General features: G+C 40.8%; 1 protein-coding gene across 1 annotated transcript in view; it reads left to right on the top strand.

Moving 5' to 3' along the window:
- The window catches only part of PLCB3 (phospholipase C beta 3), a 117,328-nt gene that overhangs the window by 56,888 nt on the left and 35,330 nt on the right, over window positions 1–25,110 (top strand). Inside the window, exons 6-19 of the mRNA XM_053449026.1 lie at window positions 3,350–3,403; window positions 4,045–4,120; window positions 4,676–4,776; window positions 5,430–5,596; window positions 7,176–7,322; window positions 7,625–7,782; window positions 8,689–8,771; window positions 8,883–8,967; window positions 12,985–13,165; window positions 14,535–14,639; window positions 17,015–17,079; window positions 17,157–17,253; window positions 17,563–17,647; window positions 18,106–18,230. Coding sequence (XP_053305001.1) covers window positions 3,350–3,403; window positions 4,045–4,120; window positions 4,676–4,776; window positions 5,430–5,596; window positions 7,176–7,322; window positions 7,625–7,782; window positions 8,689–8,771; window positions 8,883–8,967; window positions 12,985–13,165; window positions 14,535–14,639; window positions 17,015–17,079; window positions 17,157–17,253; window positions 17,563–17,647; window positions 18,106–18,230 — 1,529 coding nt within the window. The remainder of the gene's footprint in view (window positions 1–3,349; window positions 3,404–4,044; window positions 4,121–4,675; window positions 4,777–5,429; window positions 5,597–7,175; window positions 7,323–7,624; window positions 7,783–8,688; window positions 8,772–8,882; window positions 8,968–12,984; window positions 13,166–14,534; window positions 14,640–17,014; window positions 17,080–17,156; window positions 17,254–17,562; window positions 17,648–18,105; window positions 18,231–25,110) is intronic.

Genomic DNA, 25,110 nt, shown 5'->3' with positions numbered 1-25,110 from the left:
ATAACCAGCACATCTGATGCTTTCTTGCATTCCTATGTTTTCCAATTCATGTCTTGTGATACATAACCTAATTTAATGTTTCAGAAACCACATTTTTGCAGTATATATTACCGTGGGGGCCTCCATCTAAACATCACGTTTCTTTATTTGAATGATTATTAATCCTCAGTTTATATCTCCGGTGTAAAAACATATGGTACTGTTCTGCTTTTTAAGCACAGCTCTAGTATTGCCCTGATAATACCGTAGGGATAACTATGTTCATTATATTGAATTTAGTGGGTTTTTTTATTCATCTCTTCTGATTTATTAGGCAGGTTTTAGGTAGTGAATAAAATATACAGAGGCATGTTGCAGAATAGAATAGTGAATAGACAGACAGGAGGAGTTGAACAGGAGTCTGCACCTGAGGTTATAGGGTCTGTAACTGCAGCTCTGCAGGACTAATTAGCAACCACTAGGGATACAACTATGCCTTGTCTAGATGGAAGGAGAGGATAAGGAGGGGCAAATCATCTTTTTCATGTCATTAACATGTATTGATCTCTGTTTTAGTTGTAGCTTAATAAATGTTAGCGTTTTATCAGATAGGGTTATTTCTTTTCAAACTGTTTATCAGCTATTAGGATTTTAGCATCCGATAATCTTTTTTCTGTTATTCAGTAGCACCATTATTTGTTTTTGTGCTTTACATAACATAATCTTTCCAGGCAGCGGCATATCATTCAGTTGTATGTGTTCTATCTCTGTTATCTTAGCTCAGTGTAATAAACAAACTGACTCCTTTTCATGCTGCTTAGTGGTAAACAATTGAATGGCTCCATCTTAACCTCGTAGACACTGACTTATAAAACTCTATGGAGGAACCGACTTGTTTTTGGCCCGTTTGTTTTCAGGCAGCAAAATTCATTCCCTGTCCATTAATTTCATCTGAAAATTCAGGGGCATTTTTAATTTGGGGAACAAAATCTGTTCCCTGGTGCCCACATGCACTCTCCTACACTCATTCTCCTATGCTTTCAGCCAACCACTTTTGCTTCTGCTCACCACTTCAGCAACTTCTGCTTTCTTCTCCCTTCTCTATTCTATCTTCTATCTTCAATCCATAATCTGTTATCCTCTTTCTTTGTCCGCATCTATCAAAAAAAATTCCTTCTTGACTCCAAGAGGCAATCGGATTTCTCCTTAGATCAAGAAGCTCTAAAATTTTAATGTTACTCTTTTTATAGCCCTGTTTGTCATACCTTTCTAAAAAAAAAAATATCCACACCCCTTTTGAAGGCATCTAATGTATTTGATAATACCACCTCTCTTGGCAGTGAATTCCATACCTTTTTTGTCCTTACTGTAAAGAATCCCTTCCTTTGTCGTCTATGAAATCTCCGCTCTTCCAGTCTCAGAGGGTGACCTCTTGTTCTTTGTACGTTTCTGTTAATGAACAGGTCACTGAAGAGCCCGTTATATTGGCCCTGCATATATTTATATAATGTTAGCATATCCCCTCTGAGATGCCGTTTTTCTAGCGTATATAATTTTAACTTTTTTAGTCTCTCTTCATAACTAGTATCTCCCAATCCCCTTATTAATTTTGTAGCCCTCCTTTGCACTTTTTCTAATTCTATAATGTCCTTTTAAGGACCGGTACCCAGAATTGTACTGCGTATTCAAGGTGAGGTCTTACCATTGACCTGTAAAGAGGCAAGATAATATCCTCCTCCTTTGAATCAATACCTCTTTTTATGCATGCCAAAACCTTATTGGCCCTTGCAGCTGCTTGCTGGCATTGCACAAGTCTGTTGTCAAGTCTGTTGTCTACCATTATTCATAAGTCCTTCTCATTGGTAGTTTTTCCCAAGGATATTCCATTTAAATAGTTTGCATTTTTATTATTTTTACCATAATGCATAACTTTGCATTTCTCTATATTAAACCTCATCTGCCACTTGCACGCCCAGTACCCAACTCTGTCTAAATCTTCCTGCAAAGGGAGATTTTTGATAAAAGATGCAAATTGAAATAGAATAAAAAAACACAAATCCTTTACGTTTCCTCCCACTGCTTTCTGGGCCTTGAAAATGTTGTCCTCTGAAGTGACTACAAATTCAGGAGGGCGTTTTATCTCTGGATAAGTAAAAATTGAATAGTTCTATTTATTCCTACAGTAAGTAATGAACCAGGAAACAGATGACCAAACACACACCAGGACAGGCTCTGCCACACCGACACCCAAACACACACCAGGACAGGCTCTGCCCCACCCAAAGAAACACACACACACACCAGGACAGGCTCTGCCACACCCAAACAAACACACACCAGGACAGGCTCTGCCACACCAACTCCCAAACACACACACAGGATAGGCTCTGCCACACCGACACCAAAAACACACACGCCAGGACAGGTTCTGCCACACAGACACCCAAACACACACACACCAGGGCAGGCTCTGCCACACCCAAACACACACCAGGACAGGCTCTGCGACACCAACTCCCAAACACACACACAGGATAGGCTCTGCCACACCGACACCCAAACACACACGCCAGGACAGGCTCTGCCACACCGACACCCAAACACACACCAAGAAAGGCTGTGCCACACAGATACCCAGACACACACACCAGGACAGTCTCTGCCACACTGACACCTGCATCAGGATGGGTTAAGCTTCACAAAGCATAAAAAATGCTTTCCACACTGCTTTGTTGTTTGTGTGTTTGCCCCATTGTGTATTGATGACCCAGCCAGTCCCCCCTTTAGTGTTAATGTACTCCCCACCCCACACCCTTGTGTATTGCCCCATGTGTGTTTGTGCCCCCAGACAGCTCCCTTTGTGCATTTATGCCCCCACACCCTTATGTACTGATTTATGTAATGCCCCCAGCCAGTCTCCCCCCTTGTGTATTGATGACACCATCCCCTTTTGTAGTGTTTAGTGTAATGCGCCCCATACGCATGTGTATTGTAAACACCCACCCCCCTTTTTGTATTGATTTATGTGACATATTTGATAGGCATAAAGCTATCCTGAATCTAAAATGAGACCAAGGACTGATTTAAGGTCTGAGTCTTTGCATCAGGAAAAATAGGCATACTAGATGGGCTTGTTCTTATCTCTCATCGGATTAGGTTTCTCTCCAGCAAACTGTCCTGTCAACTCTCCCTATACTGAATAAATACAGTATAGTAGGAATCACACTAGTAGAAATACACTTGTTCAGCTGTTCTGAAGAGCATTCCTCCTCCGCACCCAGGCACCCATAACCATCCCTCCACACCCAGTTGCCTGCAGGATATTCCCCGTCTCCCCCTCAATGAGACACTTTATTTTTATCTTTGCTAGATACACAAAACTTAAGCTTCAGGTGAATCAGGACGGGAGAATACCAGTGAAAAAGTGAGTGATGTTCCTGTATCTGTCTGTTTTTAGTAAACTCCTCACCCATAGCCTACTTTTTAGTTAATGCAATTGGTGGCATATATTTGTAATATATGCAAAAGTACAGGTGATAGGGTGTATACCAGCCAACTGTAAGGACCAAAAACACAACAGGTTTGCTGGATGATAAAATACCGTATATATTGCCTAGTGATGAAGAATGTTAATTGGCTGGTTGCAGGTTTATTGGAAGATACTTACAGTCTGCTGATGCAAGATTTAAAGCTCCCTCTGTATGTTGTATGAAAATGAGAAATCCAAACCATGTTTTAGTAACCAAAGAAAATTTGAATCACCCTCTGTCCATCTGGCTGACGTTGCTGGGAGTTGTTCTATGCATAAGCAGTTGTAAGTTTCACAGCTATGGATTGGAATTGTCATCACAAATATGATTTTTTAAGTGTATTTCTTTATTGTTTGTAAGTGGTTAACTTAATCGCTAAATTGATCCTAATAACATTCTCCACGGGTCCCACCAGCTTGACACTTATGTTTTATAAATGTAGTATTTGCAATTGTAACCCTGAGAAGGATGCACTACCATAAACTAAAGTAATACAGTAAGTTCATTATCATGTCTCTCATTCTTTCTTCCTCAGTATCTTAAAGATGTTTGCCGCTGATAAGAAGAGAGTTGAGACAGCACTGGAATCCTGTGGACTAAACTTTAACCGAGTAACATAGCATTTCAGTTTATTCTGTCAGACACATCAACATATTGTTTAAATGAGCAGTGTTAGTAGTTGAAAATGTGTATGTTTCTGCTCAAAAACCAGAGCACCCTCTCTAAATATGTTGTGAAACATTTGTAAATTTTAATGTTTAACAAATCACAAATATCCTATATGTGTGTGATGCTTCCCTTGTACCTTTTCTTAATGTACTTCTGCACTGTGCCAATTACCCCTTTTCTCTCGTTTCCGCATATATCAGGAGAGATGTGATGTAAACATGTTATGTACCAAATACTATTCCCAAAAATTGCTTCTATACCTAATTATTAATTGTTCATTTTACAAACCCTTTCAGCAGTAAATCATCCCATAATAAGTCTGCAGGACTATTTTATCCCCCTTAATTAGGTGGTATTTTTTTTCCAAATTAAACAGGCGCTGTAGTTTTTATGTACTTAACTTGGATTTCAACCATTTGCACAAATTACTTACTGTTTTGCAAATTCACAATAACTAGGAAAATACACTATTTCGTATTTCATTTTATTTCTTTCAGGGAGAGTCTATAAAGCCAGAAGAGTTTACGCATGAGATCTTCGAGCGATTCCTGAATAAGTTGTGCCTCCGGCCAGACATTGATAAAATCCTACTGGAGCTGTGAGATTCCTACTTTATTCTTTCCATAGTAAAAAACCTGTATTGTTAAAGTGAATGTCAGATTTCCCAAATTCCTGCAGATCAAACAAGCAGATCATAAAAAAACATAGGGAAAACATACCTTGACTTCCCTTTCTCAGGACCACACAATTATTCTCCCCATTATCTCCTGTCACTTATTGTTAAGTTGATGATTGGTTCGGGCAGCCTTCTGGTTGGGTGAGAGCAATACTAGTAATTGATTAGACAGTGCTGGCCCTGCCACAGGCTACCATCCAGCTTCCATGAAGTTAATTTACAAGCAATAGGTTTTATAATGAATTCCCCGTTTTGTCTCTTCTTTCTCTTCTTGTATTGTTCCTGCTATGCTCTTTGCTATTGTCCTCTTTGTGTTGTGCTCTTTGCTTATACCATTAAAACAGTCATTCACTTCTATCATTTGTTATTATATATGTTTGTCTATATCCGTTCATCATCCAGTCTATCTCTCTCTTTCTTGGAACACTCTTGCCATTCTTTTCTCTCGATTCATCTTTCCTGCTGAATGTCTTACCAATGCTCTCATGTGGGCTCTTGTCTGTTTTGCAACCATGACCCCATCTCCTTTTGTTTTGAACCTTACTCCTCCTGATCTCTCTCTTCTTTTTGTTTAGTGGTGCAAAAGGGAAGCCGTACTTGACTCTGGAACAGTTAATGGATTTCATAAATCAGAAACAGAGAGACCCTCGACTCAATGAGATTCTTTTCCCTCCGTTGAAGAGAGACCAGGTGCGCCAGCTCATTGAAAAGTATGAGTCCAACCAACAGTTCCTAGAGAGAGGTAAGTAGGTATGATAGTTAAGAAAGTTAGTGCTTGATAAGTACAGGGTGCTGATGAGCAGACTTTAAGGGAAGGTTTAAAGTTAAGGTCTGGGAATAGTCTAGACTTCTTGAAGTGAAAGAGAAGAAGAAGAGAGTAGGTGTGATGGTTGACGGGCTCTTCCTAGCCCGGCACTTTTGGTTTACCTAGTTATTTTCCATCATGGTTTTGATCCTCCTTAAGCCGAAGACCAACAAAAGCAGCTGCTTCAAAGGATTGGGTGGGATTCCCTAGCAAAGCCTCCCTCCGAAGATTACCGTATTTATCGGCGTATAACACGCACTGGTGTATAACACGCACCCCCATTTTTCAACAAAAAAACTGAACAAAAAAAACTTCATCAGAATCACTGCTATCTGGGAAACCACACGCGCACACACACACACACAGTAAGACACACACTCAGACACACACACAGTAAGACACACTCACACTCAGACACACACAGTAAGACACACACACAGTAAGACACACACACAGTAAGACACACTCACACTCAGACACACACACTAAGACACACACAGTAAGACACACACACACAGTAAGACACACACACACTGACACACACACACACTAAGACATACACACACACTAAGACATAGACACACACTAAGACACACACTAAGACACAGACACAAACAGACTCAGAGACACACACAAACACACTCAGACACACACACTCAGACACACACTCCCTAACCCCCCTTCTCAGGATCTCCCCTCTCTCTCCCTAACCCCACCCCGGTCACTTACCTTCAACTCCTATAAGGTGACTGACGTCATATGCCGGCGCCCTGCGTGAAGCGCCGGCACCCGAGACAAACGCCTCACGCTTCCAACACAGGAGTTGAAGCGCTGAGGCTGAGGCTGAGGCAGGCGGCCGCCAGCAGAGGAGTCCTGGATTTCTGTCAGTCAGGGGGGCCCGAGAGTTGCCGAGCGGTCGTCTTCAGCAACCGCTCGGCACCCCTTGGGCCCCCCTGACTGGCAGAACTCCAGGGCCCGGTCGCAGTTGCGACCCCGGTAGTTCCGCCACTGGCTCTAGGATTTATCGGCGTATAACACGCAGGTAGGGTTTCAGCTTCATATTTTAGTTAAAAAAGTGCGTGTTATACGCCGATAAATACGGTAACTCGAAACTTGTATTATGTCAGGTGAAAAAGAACTTAAATTATTGAGAGTGGATATGGTTTAGAAATGCAAACATATAGAGTGAAGGTGACATGCAACAGGAAACTGAATATAAATATGAAAATACATTTATACAACTGTGATTAAGGAAGTAACACTTATTTCTAACAGAGAAATGAGGAAGTGATGGTAATAACACGGAACAACACACTTTACCCCTGCAGATCTATGTAATAATTGTAGTATATAACTTAGTCCAATTGCAATTAGTTTTTTGCAAGAGTTACAAAAATATTTGAATCTTCTCTAACTTTGCCTTTTGTGATGTACCAATAAAATGTATCAATTTTATGCAAAGGCTCAATAAATGCTAAATGGAGAAACTTCATTTTACCCATCTTTTTTTCTATAGACCAGATCTCCATGGAAGGCTTCAGTAGATTCCTTGGTGGTGATGAGAATAGCATTGTTCCTCCAGAGGCCCTTGATCTGAGTGATGATATGACCCAGCCATTGACAAGCTACTTTATCAACTCATCCCATAACACATACCTCACAGGTATGTTGACAAATTGGGTGACAATATGACACCCACAGCTGTAGGTGCAGGTTGTTCATGTTGAAAAGAAATTGGGTAGGTTATATGGTTGCTGGAGGTAATCGCTAACAAAGTAAATCTAACCAAGGTCCAATCTACACCACAAAATAAGATGGGGCTTTCCTGAACAAAGTCTGTGGAATGTTTGGTCATTTGTTTACATATTTTGCATTTGTCTTGTAATAATTAGTAAAATAATTGTACCTATTTGTGATGCATTTCAATCTACATTTTTCTTCATTCCTCCACCTACTTTTCATCAGCTGGCCAACTAACAGGTAACTCCTCAGTGGAGATGTACAGACAGGTGCTTCTCACAGGTTGTCGCTGTATAGAGCTGGACTGCTGGAAGGGACGTCCCCAGGATGAAGAGCCCTTCATAACCCATGGATTCACCATGACCACTGAAATCCCTTTTAAGGTAAGAATAACTGGTGTAGTACTACCTCAGTATATATATCTAGCATGCACTACAATATATAAATGCTTAAAACAAGTTACATTATATTAATTGAAGCAATTGCTGCTTACTTGCTGCAGTGTAATTTATATATGTGTGTGCACAGCATGAATACTGTGTGTGTTGTGTTAAGTGATGTGGTAGCCCACTTGGTACATGGGGCCGCCCCCTCCTTCAGCTAAGTAATGTTATATGTCCGGATCATCCCGTAATACGCTCCTTCTGTAGTCAAATTTACAGTCAGTATTAGTAGAAGCTGCGGGGCTCTCTGTTTGTAAGTAAAAGGCAACAGGGCTAGTTTCTGAGGATCCCTCAGCAATCAAGCTGCAGCTGTAGAAAATGATGTACTCTGCAGACAAGGAGGTCTATGTTTATGGCATTCAGTGTGCATGCAGGTATGTTGGGGATATATCTGTATGAATGCATATGGTTGTGACTATTAAAGGTACACTCCAACCATCATATGCGCTTTAATGCATATGATAGTTGTGTGGTCCCTTTAAATTTGTATGCTGTTAATTTTGCAAATACATGTCAGGATTCTTCATAATACCCCAAAATATATTAAAATGTCCACCATGAACCATGTCCCTGTCAGTCCCTGGCTTTGGAACTGCATAGTTTCAAAAGGGAGCCCTGAAAAAACAATGAATCATTAGTGTGTGTGTCTTGGATGTGATTCCTAATTTAAAGAAGACATCGCAAAAGTACAAAAATGCTTCAGTGCTTAGTTGTAAAAACACATACAACAGGCCTTTAAGGGATTAAAGAATCAGTGGCAGTGTATATGTGTAATAGTTTATGTTCCATATATGTGACTGAACAAACTCTTTCCCATGTAGTATTACCCTCTGCTTTCCCTTACAGGAAGTTATTGAAGCAATAGCGGAAAGTGCATTTAAAACCTCTCTCTTCCCTGTAATTTTGTCATTTGAAAATCATGTTGACTCGTAAGTCCTCATTTTCCTCTCTCTTCCATTTTTATTTAAATTTCTACCCCTGACATATTATTTTTCCCATTTTCACGAATTCTGAGACCTTATCTTTTTTTCCCTATTCAGAGCGAAGCAGCAAGCAAAAATGGCAGAGTACTGCAGGACAATCTTTGGAGATGCTCTGTTAACAGAACCCTTAGATAAATATCCGGTAAGGAGGCAAGCTGATTTTTTTTTTCTACAGCTAACATTTTTTTATTATATTTATCCTAATTTTCACTCTTTGCGTTTCAATTTCATGCTCACTCACCACTTCATCTATTCTTACAGTATCTCACAATAGTGAGTACACCCTTCACATTTTTGTAAATATTTTATTATATCTTTTCATGGGACAACACTGAAGAAATAACACTCTGCTACAATGGAAGTAGTGAGTGTAAAGCCTGTATAACAGTGTAAATTTGCTGCCCCCTCAAAATAACTCAACACACAGCCATTCATGTCTAAACCTTGGCAACAGAAGTGAGTATAGTGGAAGTGGAAATGTCCAAATTGGGCCCAAAGTGTCAATATTTTGTGTGGCCACCATTATTTTCCAGCACTGCCCTAACCCTCTTGGGCATGGAGTTCACCAGAGCGTCACAGGTTGCCACTGGAGTCCTCTTCCACTCCTCCATGACAACATCACGGAGCTGGTGGAGACCTTGCTCCATCGTATGGTCATAGTATGCTTAGCCCACTACGCCAAAGCACTCCAATGACAGTGGGTCCTAACGCTTAACCCTGCATATGAAAGTACTAATAAACTGAACATTGAAGCTATACACAAAACCAAGAAGGACATGCCTTTAGACTGCTGACTGAGACAAACAACAAACGGGTGGGACACACCTTATAAAGGAAACAGGAGCTGAAGCAAAGAGCAGAATTAGAATCCAGGAATCAGATATGCTGCCACTCTGTCCCCAAGATGTCCCCCCCACCAGAATTACCGGTGCAGACTCCACGGGGCCGGCGGGGGACATCTACACGTAACACTTATTCAACTTCCAGTGCGGGCACTTCCACCATGGGAAGTACCGGCAAGGAAGATTGTTAAAGCACATCGTGCAGACGTGCCGGTGAACGTCGGGCGCTAGACCCCGAATATAGGCCGCACCCCCACTTTAAAGACTTAAAGTGGGGGGAAAAAGTGCGGCCTATATTCGAGCCAATACGGTATATACACGTTAGACGTGCATTTTTAACTACATAATATGTACTTATCTCTTTGAAGTAAAGACCGTGATTGAAATATGATTTCAAAATAACAGCTAAACTGGGAGTTATTTTTCATTCTTTAATATTAGCCCCTGCTGACAATATATATAAATATTAGACCCTGCTTCCGATATATATTAATATTAACCCCTGCTGCGGATATATATTGATATTAGCCTCTGCTGCGGATATATATACTTATATTATACCCTGCTGCAGATATACATAAAAATTATACCCTGCGGCCAATATATATTAATATTAGCCCCTACTGCCGATATTATATTATTAGTCCCTGCAGCCAATATTTATTGATAATAGGCCCTGCTGCCAATATATATTAATGTTAGCCCCTGCTGCCGATTTATATAAATATTAGACCCTGCTGCCAATATGAATATAAATACTAGACCCTGCTGCCAATAAATATTAATATTAGCCCCTGCTGCCAATATATGTTAATATTAGCTCCTGCTGCCAATATATGTGTGTGTGTGTGTATATATATATATATATATATATATATATATATATACATATATATATAAATATTAGCCCATGCTGCTGATATATATTAATATTAGACCCTGCTGACGATATATATTATTAGTCCCTGCTGACGATATATTAATATTAGCCCCTGCAGCCAATATATATTAATATTAGACCCTGCTGCCAATATATACAAATATTAAACCCTGCTGTCAATATATAAATAAATATTAGCCCCTGCTGCCAAAACATATATAAATATTTGCCCCTGCTGCCAATATATATATATAAATATTAGACCCTGTTGCCAATATATTTTAAAGTGAAAAAATTGGACCCTACCCAAGCATTTCCTTGGGCCCCGCTCAATGCTCCCTTGCATGCAATCACTCCATCCGCTACCACACCGAAAAAAATATATTTGCCACACTGACTGCAGATCAGGGGAAGACTGTGAGACTGCACCGTGGCATTGAGAGGTCCTCTCCCCCGTAGTCATCCCCAGAGTCCCTTTGTCCTCTCATTCACTAAACCATACCTCTCTTTTACTTACACCCTGTAGTTCAGGTGTAGATCAAGTAAACAACACATGGAAACAGCACGTGCAACTGAATAAGACAAAAAAACTGTATTTGCGGGTATACATAAATAATGCATGGAAACATAGCATTGCAGGTATAAACCAACAGAACACATAAACCCAGCATTGCAGGTATAAATCAACTGGAAATCACATATAAGCTCAGAACTGAAGGTATAGATCAAATAAACAACACATGGAAACAGCACTGCAGGTATTGATCAACTGAATAAGACATACAAATCCTATATTTGCAGGTAAACATAAATAATGTATGGAAACATAGCAGATACAGATCAACAGAATTTGACACACTATTTGACCTCCAAACAACTATAAATCATTCTTTTTTATCACATTATTAAAATCCCAGAAATCAAAAAAGTTAAAAGGCCCAAATAAATTGAGGAGATTATATATAATGGGATCAAACATTTGTTACTGCAAACATTTTTAGATGAAAAAGTCTAGTTTTATTCAGTGCAACAAAACAGTGATAGCAATATTCTTGAAAACGAAATATGAAACTTCAACAAAGCTTTTAGCCATTAATGCATCACAACCATCTTAACACTGCATCACCAAATGAACACCTCATCACAGATAACAAAATGCATACAGTTGCATATAACTAAGCTGAATACCACTTGGTCTCCCTTAACAGGGAAGGACTGTGCAACCAAAGGGGAATAGTGTCCTGTATACTGTAATCAAGAATTGAGTTTCACAAACTCTGAACCAACATCTAAGTTTCCTTCTTAATAATATATTCAGATTGAAATAAGAGTAAATAACACAATACCTTTACTTTTCCTCTCACTGATTTCTAGGCCTAGAAGGTTTTGTCCTCTGAAGTGACCACAAAATCTTGATAAATAAACCCTTTAACCCTACAGCAAGTAAAGTGCCAGGAAACAGATGACCAAACACATATCAGGACAGGGTCTGCCACACTGACACCCAAATACATACACCAGGGCAGGGTCTGCTGCCACATGGACCCCCACATCAGGATGGGATAACCTACTAATATTATGAATTATATACTACTACTAGTATAAAAAATGTGTATTGCCCCTTGTGTATTTGTGCCCCCCCAGCCACCCCCCTTTGTGTATTTTTGCAATACACCCTTGTGTATTGATTTATTTGATGCCCCCAGCCAGCCCCCCTCCCTTGTGTTTTGATGCACCAACCCCTTGTAATGGTTAATATAATGGCCCCCATACCCATGTGTATTAACCCCCCCTGATGTGCAATTATGTCCCCAGCCACCATCTTTTTGTATTATTTAATTTTCCCAAGGCAGCCCCCCTTGTTACTGTCCCTCCTTCTGTCACCTCCACTATTTATTTAAAATAAAATACTTACTTTTTTTGCTGGCCTTCGTCAGTGATCGGCATGTGATCGGCAGGCCGGCAATCCATTAAGCGGCCAGCGGAGGCAGTTTTACAGCCGCTTTGAAAGAAATTGTCAGCTGCATCGGCTGCAATTGGAGCTTAGGTGTGCCGGCACACCGGGAAATGTCCCGGTTTCCCGGCGGTGGGCCGTGAAATGACCCATTAGTATAGCATTTCGATTGGGGGGGGCACACTGGGGGGCACAGCATAATGTAGCGGGGGCCATGGCCAACGCCACTGGGTGTACTCACTTTTGTGCAATACTGTATATTGTTTATGTTTACAATGTTTTACTTATTACATGCTTAACATACCTCTGTAACAACGGTCTTGTTACTTTTGCAACATTTTCCATTGCATCTCTGCTTCCTTAAGCCACACTCACCATTTTTCCCTTCTATTTTGCTATTCTATTCACATTCAAACACGCCTTTTTTCTTTCCATTTCTATTCACTTTCTTAACCTTTGTGTTTCTCATACTCAACTCTGTAGCTGCAGCCAGGCGTTCCCCTCCCAAGCCCCCATGAACTAATGGGAAAGATCCTTGTGAAGAATAAAAAGAGGCACAGAGGGGGAGGGAAAGGAACAGAAGGAAGTGTAAAGAGAAGAGTCAGCGAACAACCATCCAACACCTATAGCGATTCCTCCAGCGTGTGTGACTCACCTGCAGTAGGTGTGTAACTGGGGAGTCTTTGGTTGTATTGCAGATTTTTTTAAAAGGCAAAATGTTCGAGTGGTGTAGAGAAAGTCAGAGAAAAGGCACTACAAGTCCAGAGCTTGCTATGAGTTACAGTCTAGAAATGCGGTTGCCCAGACCAGTAGTAGTGATTCAGAAACTGTTAGATGATGATTGGTGTCTGTAGTTGTCTATATAATCATTACGAAAATTACTTGTACATTCGGAAAACCTTGTATTTACTTTTTTTAAACATAATTATAATGCAGTTGCAACTAAATTGGTAGCTACACATTTTATAATCTACAGGTTAAGTATCCCTTTTATGAAATCCTCGGAACCAGAAGTATTTTGGATATAGGATAATAAAGGATAATGTCAGTTGTTCAGGCTTCCCGTCCGGGAAAAGGGAGTGGAAGTGAATTGGGGAAGCCTGAACAACGAACTGAAAGTGCCCTGGGACAGAGAAGAGAAACCTGAACAACGGTGCAGACAGCAGGGAGAAGCCGAAATGGCGGCAGGGAAAGGATCTACTGACACCTCTTTCCTGCACCCCTCTCAGTCGTGAGTATCCCTTATCTGAACTTCCCTTATCTATCTGAAAAAAACCATTTGGATTTTGGATAAGGGATACTCAACCTATACAAATTAACGTACCGTATTATAAGACGACCCCCCAAAATCTGAATAATAATTTAGGGGAAAAAAAGAAAAAGCCTGAATATAAGACGACCCTCAATAAAAGCTATGATTGAGAGAAATATTTTTTTTGTTTTTATTGCCACTCTGTCTCCTTGATATGCTTTATACCCCCTATATGCCTTTCTGCCTCCCTGATATGCCTTATACCCTGCTATATGCCACTCTGCCTCCAGAAATGCCTTATATCCCTATATGCCACTCTGGCATATAAGGGGTTAAAAGACATATCATGGGGCAGAGTGGCATACAGGGGGTTAAAAGGCATATCATGGGGCACTCTGCCTCCAGAAAAGCCTTATGCTACCCATACAACACAAACAATGAAACCAGTAAGAATAGACTTTTAAACACCACAAAGTGCTGTTTGCATAGGAACAACACATTCTTCATAGTTTAACAGTTTCCATACTGGTCAGCTCTGGACACATCTTAGAGTGATCACAGATGGAAATATTACTGTTAGCTGCTGTTAAGTTTTAGTAGTTTAGGTTGAGAAAAGACTCGCGTCCATCAAGCTCAACCATTTCCTATTCCTTGGTAACCGCTGTTGATCCAAAAGAAGCAACAAACACCCTTTTGTCAGTTATTTTGAATTGTTCTTTCAATGGGGAAAGGCAGAATTCTTACCTGGGAAGTTCTGCATTCCAATTTGCTTTGTATTTAGGTAACCAGACCTCTGATTTGGCTGATGTGCCATTGACGCTTTCCAATGGAGAGGAAAAAATTGATGAGAAACTCCCTAAGTATACAGAGCCACGGAAGTCCATTGGTAAGACTCGTATATTAATAACATATTGATTTATAATACTAATACAGAGAATAATACTATGTTCTCCATCTCTGTTTTCACTGGCATAACTCCATCTATTTCCGTGTCATTCCTAGTAGCATGTAGTAGGAAATAGCTCCGCCTATCCAGGTAGGGCAGTGAATTAAAAAACTCCCGGAACCTCCCCCTACCTTTTTCTTGTTTTTTGAGCTTGTGGGAGAACTATTTTCCCAGACTCTGTACCTTGCCTCAGTCAGTTTGGGAAGCCTTTTGTACAGCCCTGGTTGGGTCCATGGGAGGACCAGTCAACTACCAGGTGCTGGGGGCAGGATCCTTTGGATCTTTAGAGCCTTGCAGCCTTTGGGCAGGCTGATTACTTACAGTCTGCTGGAGCCCTGTTTCAATCAGGTAATGGTGGACACAGTGCGTGATGATGAGAGCTTTGCCCTTGCTGGCCTTCTGCCTTGGGCTTGCCTACCTATTTCGCCAGGCCTCCTGCCTACCACGGGAGATCTCTTGTCTGGCCTAGTTTTGCCTCTACAGCTTTTGACTTCTAGAGTCTGTTTTTGATGTGGCTAGGAGAGCCATAAGAGAGCTTCATTGTATTGCTATAGGTTTCTTGCAGATGGCAGTACCAGGATCATGTATGCAGCATCTGCATTATTCTGGGAAATTGCATTTGGCCTCATTTCAGTACTTTCTTTTACCAAGCTCCTCATAACTTTATTACAGAAGAAAGGCAGACAAATTATTACTTTCCTGGATGTCTGTTTAATGGATGAATCATCTTTTATATTCTCATATTCAGAAGTTTACAATCCCTGGGAGACTTTAGATGGATGTTTATAAGAGGTTCCATCTTCAACCATATCTAAGATCAAATCTAAAAGGGTATTTCTTTCAGACACCAAGGTCCAGAGCTGTATAATATATCATACAACTATGCAACGGCGAAGATGCAGTTTTCAGTTTCCTGTTATGGTGACAGATTTTCACAGATGGTAGAGGCAGAAGCAGAGACTGCAACTAGGCATGTCCTGGGCAGATTACTTGTGGACAATCTTAATAACATATGTCAGCCTAGAGTTTGGGGAGTTGTTATGAAAGAAAATTTTCCTCCAGGCGCAAAATCAAAAAGTATCCTATCAATCCCTTGGAGCTTTTGGAAGTCTGAGATGCTCTGAATTAAAGATTTCCCAGTAGCCCTGAAAATATGAGAATTGTGTCCTGCTCTTGTGTCAAGAGCTCAGACAATTTCAAGTTGAAGTCTGTATATGGTCATTTCCCTGCAAGTAGTCAAGGTCTGACATGTGCTGGACTTAGATCGGATGATATCTGTACTCATCTAAGCACTGTCCCGCTGTACTGATTGACATTGACAGATGTTTACCCAACTACCCTGAAGGTACAGATAGCAAACTAGTGCCTTCTCCAGCGTACTAGTATTTCATCTTTAACCCCTTAAGGACAATGGGCGGTCCCTAAACCCATTAAGGGGTTTTTAAGAAGTTATTTTCGCATGGAATTTGTTGAATGCAACCTAGAAGAAAAAATAAAATAATTTAGTTATTTCCCAGTTAGCCAATTCCTTGTAGGACTGCTTCACTCATAACTCTCACTGTGGCTAGGAGGATTTCCAGCCCTCTCCATTAAGAACCATACCTCAAGTTTCTGGTGTTCCCAGTTTTCTACTCTCTACCTGAATCAGATTTTTTGCCAGTATTGTCCCATTCCAAGGAATGTGAAGGAATTCTGCCTATGCGTTAGATGTATGCAGACGTCTACCATTTATTGTCCCTGAGAAGTTGTCCAGATCACCTTTGCCAACACTAGTTAAGGGCTGTTATTGCCAGTTGTATTATGTTGATGCTGAAGCTTACGCAGGCTGGAAGGGAAACTCCTCCGGCACAATGTACTTATGCTAATAGGGCTATTTCAAATCTTGAGCAGAGGTAGCTAATGTGTCTATGATTGGGTTTTGTAACGCAGCAGTTTGGGAAGAATCTGCTTGACTATTTTGGTCTTTACCAGCTGAAGTTTCCTGTTTGGCAAGAGTTCTGCTGCCAGTTATTTTGTTCCCTCCCTGTTGCTTTGTTATATCTCCTACTACATGCTACCAGGAATGACATGGCAAAATTTTAACCTGATAACTTATTTTCCTTGTCATTTCACGGTAGCACAGTACCCACCCTAAAACAGTTTTGTATTTAAGTTCCGAGTACGAGTTTGATATTTACTGAGGGTAAAGGGGAGGTTCTGGGAGTATTATAATTTCCTGCCGTACCTGAATAGGCGGATCTATCTTCTACTATATGCTACCGGGGAAATAAAGAAAATCTTTCCCCCTCGCTTATCACTTTTTCTACTCTTCACAGACCGTGATGCTTATAGTGAGGAGGAGGAGGATGAAGAGCCTTCTGATCCCAAAAAATCAGATGAGGTATGTTACTAACCCTCTGCCACCACAATTATTGGATCTTTCACAGAGATCTTTAACCCATTGGCCTTTGATTTTAGGGGACAGCAAGCAGTGAAGTTAATGCCACAGAGGAAATGTCCAACCTTGTCAATTATGTGGAACCAGTTAAATTCAAGTCATTTGATTTGGCCAACAGTGAGTAACCGTTTGGAAGGGGAGACTGAAATGAATGGGACATCTGGATATATCGCATTTAGGCCGGGATAGGATTTTACATGAATTTTAGAATTGTAGAAATGTAGAATTGCCACTAGAAAGAACAACATTTCCTTATATACATCATCTTTCCTACCCTGTTTTTGCAAACTCCTTTCTGTTTATGCACCTACCTTTCTTTAACCCTCATTTGTAACTACCATAGACCTCATTATCTCCCTTACCTCTGCCCCATCTTCTCGTTTGCCCATGAAATCACTCCCCATCCACCTGTTGTTTAACTCTCAGAGAGGAATAAGTATTACGAGATGTCTTCGTTTGTTGAAACTAAGGCACTGGAGCAGCTCACTAAATCTCCCATGGAGTTTGTGGAGTATCCTTAATGTTGCATCTACTCCGTGCTGTATTGACCATGTCCTAATGTTTTCCTATTTTGCTTTACCTGTCTCCTATTTAATATTCTCTAACTGAATGTCTCTCACTCAGTTGCCAGTCTATTTAACTGTCTTTATTTCTGTCCTTTTCTCCATTTATCCTTGCATTTTCCTGCTGTCTGTCTTTTCAACTTTCATGCTTTGGTTTTGGGATGTCTTACGGATGCTTACTTTTACTCTCTGCTGGTGTTTCTTTATTTCCTTTTATCCATTCCTTTGTGCTCTGCTCTGAATCCCTCTTACCATTTAAATCTTTATCCATACATTCTTATTTTGGTTCATCCATCCTCACCTTCCATCTTTCATCTTCTTAAACACTTCCTATTCTTTTTGTTCTCCATCCTTCTCCTTTCCATTACACCCCCATGTGTTTCTCCCTGACTTACTTCAATCTCAGATATAACAAGAAGCAGCTGAGTCGCATCTACCCCAAAGGAACACGGGTGGATTCATCAAATTACATGCCCCAGGTTTTCTGGAATGCAGGATGTCAAATGGTGGCATTAAATTTTCAAACACAGGGTAAGTGTAGATGTTAAACACAAACACAATACAGTACTATGTACTAAGAGATCATTTATGATACATGTCTACACAGTCTGTGCAAGAGTACCTTAACACTGTAAGTGGTCTACCTAGTTAGGTTACCCTGCTTGTTTACTGGCAAACATTAACCCCTCCAGTCCCCTATGGACGTACCGGTTCGTCCAAAAAACGCATCCCAAGAATCCCCTATGGACGTACCGGTACGTCCTGCCCTTCTTGCAGCGACAGGGACACATCCCTGCCGCTGCACAGGAGATCAGGCTGTTCGACAGCCTGGACTCCCCCCTGACAGCAGAAGCCAGCTTATGCGACTTTCTGCTGTCCGATCTGATGTAACAGCTTCCTGCATGAAAGCCGGAAAGCTGTTAAATTTTTAAATGCCGATCGCGCATTTCCTTCCGGGTTGCGTCACTGCTGACGTCACCCAGAAGTTCATCGGAGGACAGGATATCACCTGCAGGGGATATCCTGTCCTCCGATGAGGCGCAGACGCTGCGATCTCTATGCAAGTCTCTGGGGACTTGCATAGAGATCACACTGTGATCGGTGCAGGGGGATCACGGGGAGGAGAGTGAGAAACAATGTTTCCCACCCTCCTCCCATGCTGAAAATAGAAACAGAGAAAAAAAATGGTTAGTCATTTTTAAAATAAATAAATAAATAAATCATTAAAATAATGCAATAAATAATAATGGCATTAATAACATGTTCAAGAGGACCTCTAACTATTTAAAAAATAAATAAATATATATATATATATATATATATATATATATATATATAAAGAAATACTAACAAATACAAAAAAATATATAAAAAAAACAAAAAACCTTACATCCCATTGCCCTAGCACAACATCCCAAACCCGTTAAGCCATAAGCATAAAAATTCTACGAATAATGTACACCTTATAGTATGTTCCTTATAAGTGCTGGGAAAGTATGGAAAATCTATATGCATTAGCTATTTCTGAAATCAGGACACCTGAATTCCATCACTTTACCTAATTTTGTGAGGATTCAGAGGGAAAATTTTAAAAAAAATTAGGTGTGTTTTTCTAATTTTTGCTAGTTTTTACTACATTTCTCATTCTAAATTTTCAGCTAATCTCTATCTCTCTTTGAAAAAAAACAATATATAGTTTACATGGGTACACTATTCACAGGAAAAGAGAATAATCGCTGGACCAACATAGCGCAAAAGTGGCAAAATTTCTCCGGGACTTGAGGTACCAAAAACCCCTGGGATTGAAGGGGTTAATGATCACCTATGTTGGGTAGTACTGAAAAACATGACATGCTAAACTAGCAGTGTTTCCACTCCAGCAGTTGAAAATAAATTGGTTGTGCTGATTTTCCCACAGTTGAAATCTTGCTTTTTGGCCTTTTGAAGTCATTTCTGAATTTGCAGAATCCTTAAAACTGAATTTCAAAAATATTTGACTTGTTTTGGCCATTTAGCCTGTTGTTTATTTAAGTCACACCAGTATTTTCTTCTCAATCTAGCTATGGGTTTATTTATATAGAAACTAGGGCTGCAACAACTAATCGATAAAATCGATAATAATCGATAATGAAATTCGTTGGCAACGAATTTCATTATCGATTAGTTGAATCGATTATTATCGATTATAAAATGAGGGTTTTTTCAGAGCAAACGCTCTGAAAAACCCCCCTCATTATATAATAGTTTAGTCTGACTCACCGTCTCACAGCAGCAGCTCCTACTTACTCCCCCTCCCTGTAATCACTGTGACAACTGGCCCCGCCCCTTCCTTCTCCAGGCCAGAACCACATGGCTGTGACACTCATCTAACTGTAAGTATATGTACATATATATATATATATATATATATATATATAATGTGTATGTGTTATGTTAATAGGGTGTTTAGGGTTAATTTAGGAGCAGCTGTGGTTAATGGGGTGTTTGGGGTTAATTTGAGGCAGTTGTGGTTAATGGTGTGTTTAGGGTTAATTTAGGGGATGCTGTGGTTGATGGGGTCTTTAGGGTTAATTTAGGGGATGCTGTGGTTAAGGGGGTGTTGAGGGTTAATTTAGGGGCAGTTTTGGTTAATGGGGAGTTTAGGGTTAATTTAGGGGAATCTAAATCCTGGGGGCAGTGAAGTGACATATCTGGGGGTATAAGGCATATACAGTATATAAGGCATATGTGGGGAGGGCAGTGTGGCATGTCTGGGGAGGACGGAGTGGTGTATCAGGGTGTATAAGGCATATCTGGGGGTAGAGAAGTGGCATGTCTGGGAGGCAGGGTGGCATGTCTGGGGAGGATGGAGTGGGGTATCAGGGGATATAAGGCGTATCAGGCACAGTGGCAGATGTGGGAGGCAGCGTGGAGTGGCAGATGTGGGAGGCAGCGTGGAGTGGCAGATGTGGGAGGCAGCATGGTGTGGCATATGTGGGGAGGGCAGGGTGGCATGTCTGGGGAGGATGGAGTGGTGTTTCAGGGGGTATAAGGCGTATCAGGCACAGTGGCATGTGGGGGGTAGAGTGGAGTGGCAGATGTGGGAGGCAGCGTGGAGTGGCAGATGTGGGAGGCAGCGTGGTGTGGTATATGTGGTAGGCAGCGTGGCATATGTGGGGGGCAGCGTGGAGTGCTGTGGTAGGCAGCGTGGCATATGTGGGGGGGCAGCATGGCATGTCTGGGAGGCAGCGTAGCAAGCCTGGGCTCAAATGTGCATATATTGGGGGGCTGGTTGGGAAATAAAGACAAGAAATGTATTATCAAAGTTTTTTTTATTCTGCTGTTTGTATTTAACATCATTTGTTTAGTAAATTATTTTAAATAAATGAAAAATTTACATTCATTTTTTTATCCGATTAATCGATTAATCGAAAAAATAATCGGCCAACTAATCGATTATTAAAATAATCGTTAGTTGCAGCCCTAATAGAAACTGAGGGTCAGATTTCCCATAAGACAGACTAGAGTGTACTTAGTGCCAGTTAGGATATGGCTTAACTCTTTTAGTGTCCATCATGCATGAGATACAGAGTTGGTTAAAGGGATCTAGATGGGAAACCACTATATCTCGTATATGGTGGTATTATTGCCATAAGTCATCTGAACTTTTCTGTAGGTAGGGGACCTGCCGATCTTTTGCTCAGCACTTTTTCCCACCAATCGAGGTCTTACTTTTCATGGAAGCCACACATACAATTAAATGCAATGGCTCTGGAGGAGGCCATGATACTGCTATTGAATAAAGTACATATGTTTATACATAGGCTTCCTTTGTAGAGCAACTAGGGACAAAAGCATATATCTGAGAAAAATTGCTATGTGCTATGGACAATAACAGATGGCCAAAACCACTGCAAAAAGTGATACGATAATACAGAATCGTCATTCTGTACATAGTATGTATGGCGATTGGACTGCTCAATACATACTGTGTACTAAAAGCAAGTTAACAACGACTGTCAGTCAAATACACGCAAGCAGTAAATTACCTTATCAGCTAATCACACCGCATCACGTGTGTGGTAAGAATGGCCAAACCACCTACAAGATCAAAGGAAAGGTACAAAATTATGTTGGAGGATGTCAATTGCCACAGCAAATGCTAATTACAACTAATTGGAGTGGTAAACTTGCAATAACTTTTACATGTAACCTTTACAAACACCGCATTTCTCATTTGACGTATTACATATTTTAAACTTGTACTTGAACAGTGTGATTGGCAACTGACAGGGCAGTTTGTTAAATAGGGGTGCTATATAAATGCAAATGAGCAGCTATGCATTTGACAGTGTTGTGGGGACTTGTAAGGGAGGTTTGAGCATGCTTAGTAATTTGTAAGTAGTGCATGAGTAATTGTGTGGTTTATATCTTATGGTACACAACAGCATTAAAAGGTTTATTTTTTGCTTAACCCCTTAACAACCAATGATGTGCCAGGTATGTTACAAAAAGGGTCAATTAATGACCGATGATGCGCCTGCACCACTTGGCATTAACTGAACTTAGAAAGTGACCAAGGGTCGCTTTTATTCTCTCAAACAGTGTTGCTTTAATGTTGAGGCATTTAGCAACACTGAAATCTGCTCCAGGGATCCTTCTTGGGGCGTCAACATCCGCCATATACAATATGGAGGTAGATGGCTGATTTAAAGTATATGAGGAGGCGATCAAAAATAAAATTTAAGTTAAAAAATTAAGAAAAATGTAGAAACATGTTACCATGAGGGGAACTGTCCAGTTCCGACAAAATGTAAAAAAAAAAAAGTCCTAGAATTAGCACTATATCTTCCAACGACCAGATGTCAAAATTCCAAATTGAAAAATGCACACCTCCCAAATGTGTCCCTTCAGCCCTCAAACAACCCGACAAACCTATGCATGGGTGGTATCGCTGTATTCAGGAGATGTTGCTGAACGCATACATGTTTTTTTACGCATTTTTTTTTTTGGCAGAGACCTGTACCAGGACCTGTAAATTCATAACTCAAATACAATGTGTGTGAGAGAAAAAACTACTACCACAGTTTGACAAAGGCTGATGGTAAATCTACAAATAGTTTGACAAAAGGCTGATGGCATTTGAAATAGCCTGTCAAGTTTTCCAACATATATATGGTTTGGGGGTTAATTGAATTGGCCTGCTTTAAAGATGTCCCAAATAAGACATGTTGACAGGATTACATTTGATTACTTTGAAATAGCTCGTAAAAACATTGGGTATTTCTAAACTGAGGAATGCAAAAAAAATAGAATGTTGCAGAATCTTGTAATGCCTTTTTTATTGGACTAACAGTATTTAAAATAATAGACGCGCTTTCGGGAGTCATCCCTTTATCAAGTCAAACAGGACAAATATTAAAAAATATTCAGTGGGATTTTTTCATTAGCCTTTGTAGACAAGTAAAAGATATTTGAAAATAAAAAAAAATATATATATAAAAGATGGTGAAAATTTAACAATTTCTTCTGAGCTGATATGATTAAAATATTGGTATTTAAAGAAAGTCCTCTTTGCCCTGAAGAAAAAATATATAACTTGTGTGGGTACACTAAATGAGAAAAGAAAAGTCTGGAGCACTGGGGCAAGTCTGGGGATGTATTGGTAGATCTGGGGGGGGAGGGCAGAGTAGCAAATCTGGAGGCCAAAGTGGCATATAGAGGGGTATAAGGCATAACTGGGAGGGCACCTTTTCATCGCACGTCTTCTCCGACTTACTAGCAGCGTTGAACTCTATCCGGGAGGGTCTTCAGTTCCCTCCCCAGACGTTGGCCGCCACGATTACGGTTATTCCTAAGGAGGGCAAGACCCTGGTCTCTGTCAAAGCTATCGGCCCATCTCACTTCTAAATGCTGACTTGAAGCTTTTTGCTAAAATGTTGGCGCTACGGTTGGCCCGATTTCTTCCTCAGCTGTCCACCCTGACCAAGCGGGGTTTATCCCACGGCATGAGGCGCGTGACAACACCATTAGGCTTCTATCTTTAATCCATAAGGCGCGGGCTGACGCACAACAAATTCTTTTTTTGTCGACTGGCGCGGAGAAGGCCTTCGACAGGGTGGACTGGGCGTTCTTAATGGCTACCTTGGAACCTCTGGGCCTGGGCCCTTCTATGCTGGCCTGGATTGGGGCGCTTTACTCCTCGCCTACTGCCCGCATTTGGATTAACAGTGCTCTGTCCCCCCCCCCATAGCAATAAAGAACGGGAATAGACAGGAGTGCCCCACGGCCTGGGAATCCATTTGTGACACTCGACTTTCTGATGAGGGCTGGGACAAGATCTTCATTTTTACCCACAAGAGCTCTAGGGCGACTAAGACGCAAGAGATTAACTATAAGTTGTTGACGAACTGGTCCAGAACTCCGCATCGGCTCCACAGAATGTTTCCGAGCACCTCTGATAGGTGCTGGAGATGTAATGGGGACATGGGTACCATGCTGCACATATGGTGGTCTTGCCCATTGATACAACCCTATTGGAAGGAAGTCTACCGGGTGATCTCGGAGCTCTCTGACTCACCCCCGCCTTTCCAACCTCTGCCCCTGCTTCTACACCACACTTTACGCTCTGTCTCGACTTATAAATGGTCTGTAGTTCGACACTTACTTGACGCTGCTAAAAGCCTTATCCCTCGGAATTGGAAACGTCCTCACCCTCCTACGCGGCGGGATTGGGTAGCACGGGTGGAGGAGATTAGGAGGGTTGAGGATCTCTCCGCCACGACTCCGAAACTTAGGGAAGCCTACACGGCCACATGGTTCTACTGGCTGTCCTCTGTCATTGGGATCGCTTAGTTGCCTTGTGCTGTATGATTGCTCAACCGGTTGCTGTACTTTCTTTATGTATAGTTGAGACTGTTACGGCTCCTTCAAAGTTGTTTCCCTTATGCTTATAATTTTGATATTGCTTTTTGTAATACTACTCGATGACTTCTTTGGGCCACTCGCCGTGAATGTACTGTATATCTTCATTTATGGTTATGTATGCCATTGTCTCTTGCCGTGCGTACCTGTCCCCCCCCGCCCTTTCACTTTTTCCTTTCTGTATCCCTTTCCCCTCTCCTACCCATTTCTCTGAAAAATCTAATAAACATAGTTATTGAAAGAGAAATCCCATGTGATGAAGAGATAAGTTTCAAGAGTACAATGACATATTCTGTTGGGGGTTTTAAACACAGTTTGTTCATTAAATTATTTTAAATAAACAAAAACTTTTATATATATTTTTTTTTCTCCGATTAATCAATTAATTGAAAAAATAATAGGGTAATTAATCAATTCTGAAAATAATCGTTAGTTGCAGGCTTACCACAAATCTTCAGTAACAAGAAATTTAAAAAGTTAGATAGAAAATCACTTCTTAACCTTGCCT

Source organism: Spea bombifrons, chromosome 10 (assembly GCF_027358695.1).
Source record: "Spea bombifrons isolate aSpeBom1 chromosome 10, aSpeBom1.2.pri, whole genome shotgun sequence".
NCBI lineage: Eukaryota > Metazoa > Chordata > Amphibia > Anura > Pelobatidae > Spea > Spea bombifrons.
The sequence above is the reverse complement of the archived record's forward strand: the minus strand, read 5'-3'. Positions and strand labels throughout refer to the sequence as shown.